General features: G+C 38.8%; 1 protein-coding gene across 1 annotated transcript; it reads left to right on the top strand.

The window, feature by feature from the left end:
- The first annotated feature begins 413 nt into the window (after window positions 1-413).
- Window positions 414-2,627, top strand: LOC131052764 (protein NRT1/ PTR FAMILY 4.5-like). The gene is made up of 5 exons (XM_057987365.2): window positions 414-561; window positions 680-897; window positions 991-1,431; window positions 1,533-1,657; window positions 1,757-2,627. Exons 1-5 carry the CDS (start codon window positions 414-416, stop codon window positions 2,625-2,627), a joined length of 1,803 nt encoding a protein of 600 aa, XP_057843348.2.
- The last annotated feature ends 286 nt before the right edge of the window (window positions 2,628-2,913 follow it).

The raw sequence follows: 2,913 nt of genomic DNA, 5'->3' as shown, positions 1-2,913 counted from the left end.
ATTGCGTGTAGGATAAATTATACAAGATACTTTTATGTATCTTACCAATCAAACATTTGTTCTGGGAGAGTGAGCTTAGCTTTAGTGAAATAAAGTGATTGAACATGACAAAAATAAACGAACAAAAAATAAATAATGAGAGGTCGTCACACACGATATTTCTAATTACTGGAAACAAAAATGAACTCTGAGACCTCAGTTATATAATAGGAGATCGAGGCTCTGAAAGTATTCATCAGGAGGTTTTCTTAATTGCGGAAACCTGGATCGCCGGGACGGCCAAGTGCTTTCCATTTTTGAAAGTCGAAACAAAATGGTAATCTTTATATTGCAGCTGAATTCATGGCTTTGTTTAGCTTTATATCTCAGAGAATGATATAAATTGTTGAATAGTTTCTGGATTGATGTAGAAGATGAATTTGCAGGCGGAACTCAAAGAATTCTCCACGGAATCCAAATACAAATCTGAGCTTAATGAGTTGCAAGGTTTTGTGGACTGGAAAGGAAGGCCTGCACGTAGGGATCGCCATGGTGGAAAGCGCTCCACCCCTTTTGTTTATGGTATGCCACTTCTCCATTTTCAACCGATTCAAACTATAACCAGTCAATGAAGATTTAGAGAAAAAAATCATACTTTTCTTCGATCTGTTCTCAACAGAGCCTGTTTGATTTGTTGCAGTAATGACTGGACTGGACAACTTAGCTTATGTGGCAATAGTCATAAACCTTGTGACATATTTCTCGGTCTTTATGAATATGGAAATTGCCGAAGCAGCCACCACGCTCACCAATTTCGTAGGCACCACTTTCCTGCTGGCTCTGGTGGGAGGAATTGTTTCTGACTGTTGCCTTAACAGATTCAAAACAACCGTTTTATCAGCTCTTATACAAATAGCCGTAAGTCCATTAGATCGTTTGTGCTATTCATTTCAAATTCTCAGATTTTGGTTCTAAATGCATTTGAAATATCACATCTTTGTTGTTGGGCAGGGATATCTTGTATTGTTAATACAAGCGCACTATAGCTCTTTAAGGCCTCCACAGTGCGACCGATTGGTTCAGAATTCGACCTGCGTGAAAGTAAGCGGAGCGAAAAGTGCAATTTTATTTGTTGGGCTGTATCTGGTAGCTATTGGAAATGGAGGCACCAAGGCTAATGTAGCACCTTTAGGAGCAGATCAATTCGATGACAGAGATCCCGATGAGAGGGGAAAAATATCTTCCTTTTTCAACAAGTATTTTTTCAGCGTTACCATCGGCTCGACTCTTGCAGTCACAGTGTTAGTTTGGATTCAAGACAATAGGGGTTGGGATGTAGGTTTTGGAGTTACTGCGGGAGCCGTTTTCTTTGGAATGGTTTGCATTTTGCTGGGATGTACCACGTACCGTATCAGAATCCCACAAAGCAGCCCACTAACAAGAATTCTACAGGTGTGTACATAACTACATATTTTAGACATTACTCTTATCATTATATTTTGTCTCATGTGTTTGAAGCTTGGATTGGTTTATTTTTATAATAATGAAAACAGGTATTCATCGTCGCATTCAAGAATCAAAAGCTTGAAACGCCAGAGAATCCCAAGGATCTTTATGAGCTGTATGACGAGGAAGCATATATGCACAGCGAGAGGCTTCTGCATACAAACCAATTCAAGTATGTATATTAGTACTATATTACCAATCATCACACTCTGTCAAAATCATTATACGTCAAGCACATGGATTAATTGTTGTTTTTGTATGGGAAAAACAGATTCCTCGACAAAGCCGCTGTAGTTACAGACAATAGAAAGGGGGAAAACTCGTGGGGGTTGTGCAGTGTGACCCAAGTAGAAGAAACCAAAATTATAGTGCGAATGATGCCCATATTTGCCAGCACAGTATTGCTGAACACATGCTTAGCACAACTACAGACATTTACTGTTTCTCAAGGCGTGACCATGGACAGAAGCATGGGAAAGCATTTTCAAATTCCAGCAGCATCTCTGCCTGTAATTCCTTTAGTCTTTCTAAACATCATAACTCCAATCTATGACAGATTCCTCGTTCCCTTTGCTAGGAAATTTACTGGACATGAATCTGGAATTACTCACTTGCAAAGAATTGGAGTTGGATTAGTATTGTCTGCTATATCGATGGCCATCGCTGCTCTTGTGGAGGTGAGGAGGAAAAATGTGGCGATAGAGAAAGGAATGGTGGACTCAATACCATTGTTCATGCCGCCAATTCCAATGAGTGTATTCTGGCTGGGATTTCCATACTTTGTTTTTGGAATTGCAGACCTGTTCACGTTTGTGGGTATGCTGGAATTCTTCTACAGTGAAGCTCCTGCAACAATGAGGTCATTTGCCACTGCTTTTACATATGCTTCATTGTCATTGGGTTACTTCCTCAGTAGTGTTTTTGTTAATATTGTAAATGCTGCAACTCGCAACATGACCGAGAGCCATGGCTGGCTTGGTGGTAACAATTTAAACCGAAACCACCTTGATCTATTTTACTGGTTTCTTGCTCTTCTTAGCATGCTCAACGTTTTCAATTACCTTTTTTGGGCATGCTGGTACAAGCACAAACCAGTAGTTCCATACGAGCCTTCTACAAAGCAATCAAAGATTGAAACATAAATGTTCCAATTGCCATTTTGTTATTATCTCATCATTCCATAAGTGTAATCCATGAATGGAATGGATAACATCTGTCTAAGTCATCTATCCTTTTTCACTTTTTTCACCCGTTTTGTCTTAAGATGCTCTTATGAACTGTAACCCATTTCTTCTTGTTCACAATTTCTACCATGTGAAAGAAGAACTATTTTCATTTGTTCCATCACGGCAAAAGGATCTTCTATTTCTTGGATTAAATCATTGTAGTGTTATAACTTTTTTATTTTATTTTTAAATATTGAATGAT

The sequence above is a fragment of the Cryptomeria japonica genome, chromosome 6 (genome assembly GCF_030272615.1).
Source record: "Cryptomeria japonica chromosome 6, Sugi_1.0, whole genome shotgun sequence".
Taxonomy (NCBI): Eukaryota; Viridiplantae; Streptophyta; class Pinopsida; order Cupressales; family Cupressaceae; genus Cryptomeria; species Cryptomeria japonica.
This window is presented reverse-complemented; position numbering and strand designations above follow the sequence as displayed.

Bases quoted from the DNA above. Each gene is read 5' to 3' on its own strand.
- LOC131052764 (XM_057987365.2), top strand. From the start codon at position 414: ATGAATTTGCAGGCGGAACTCAAAGAATTCTCCACGGAATCCAAATAC. The intron at 898-990 runs GTAAGTCCATTA...GTTGTTGGGCAG, and splicing joins CAGCTCTTATACAAATAGCC to GGATATCTTGTATTGTTAAT. The intron at 1,658-1,756 runs GTATGTATATTA...TGGGAAAAACAG, and splicing joins CTGCATACAAACCAATTCAA to ATTCCTCGACAAAGCCGCTG.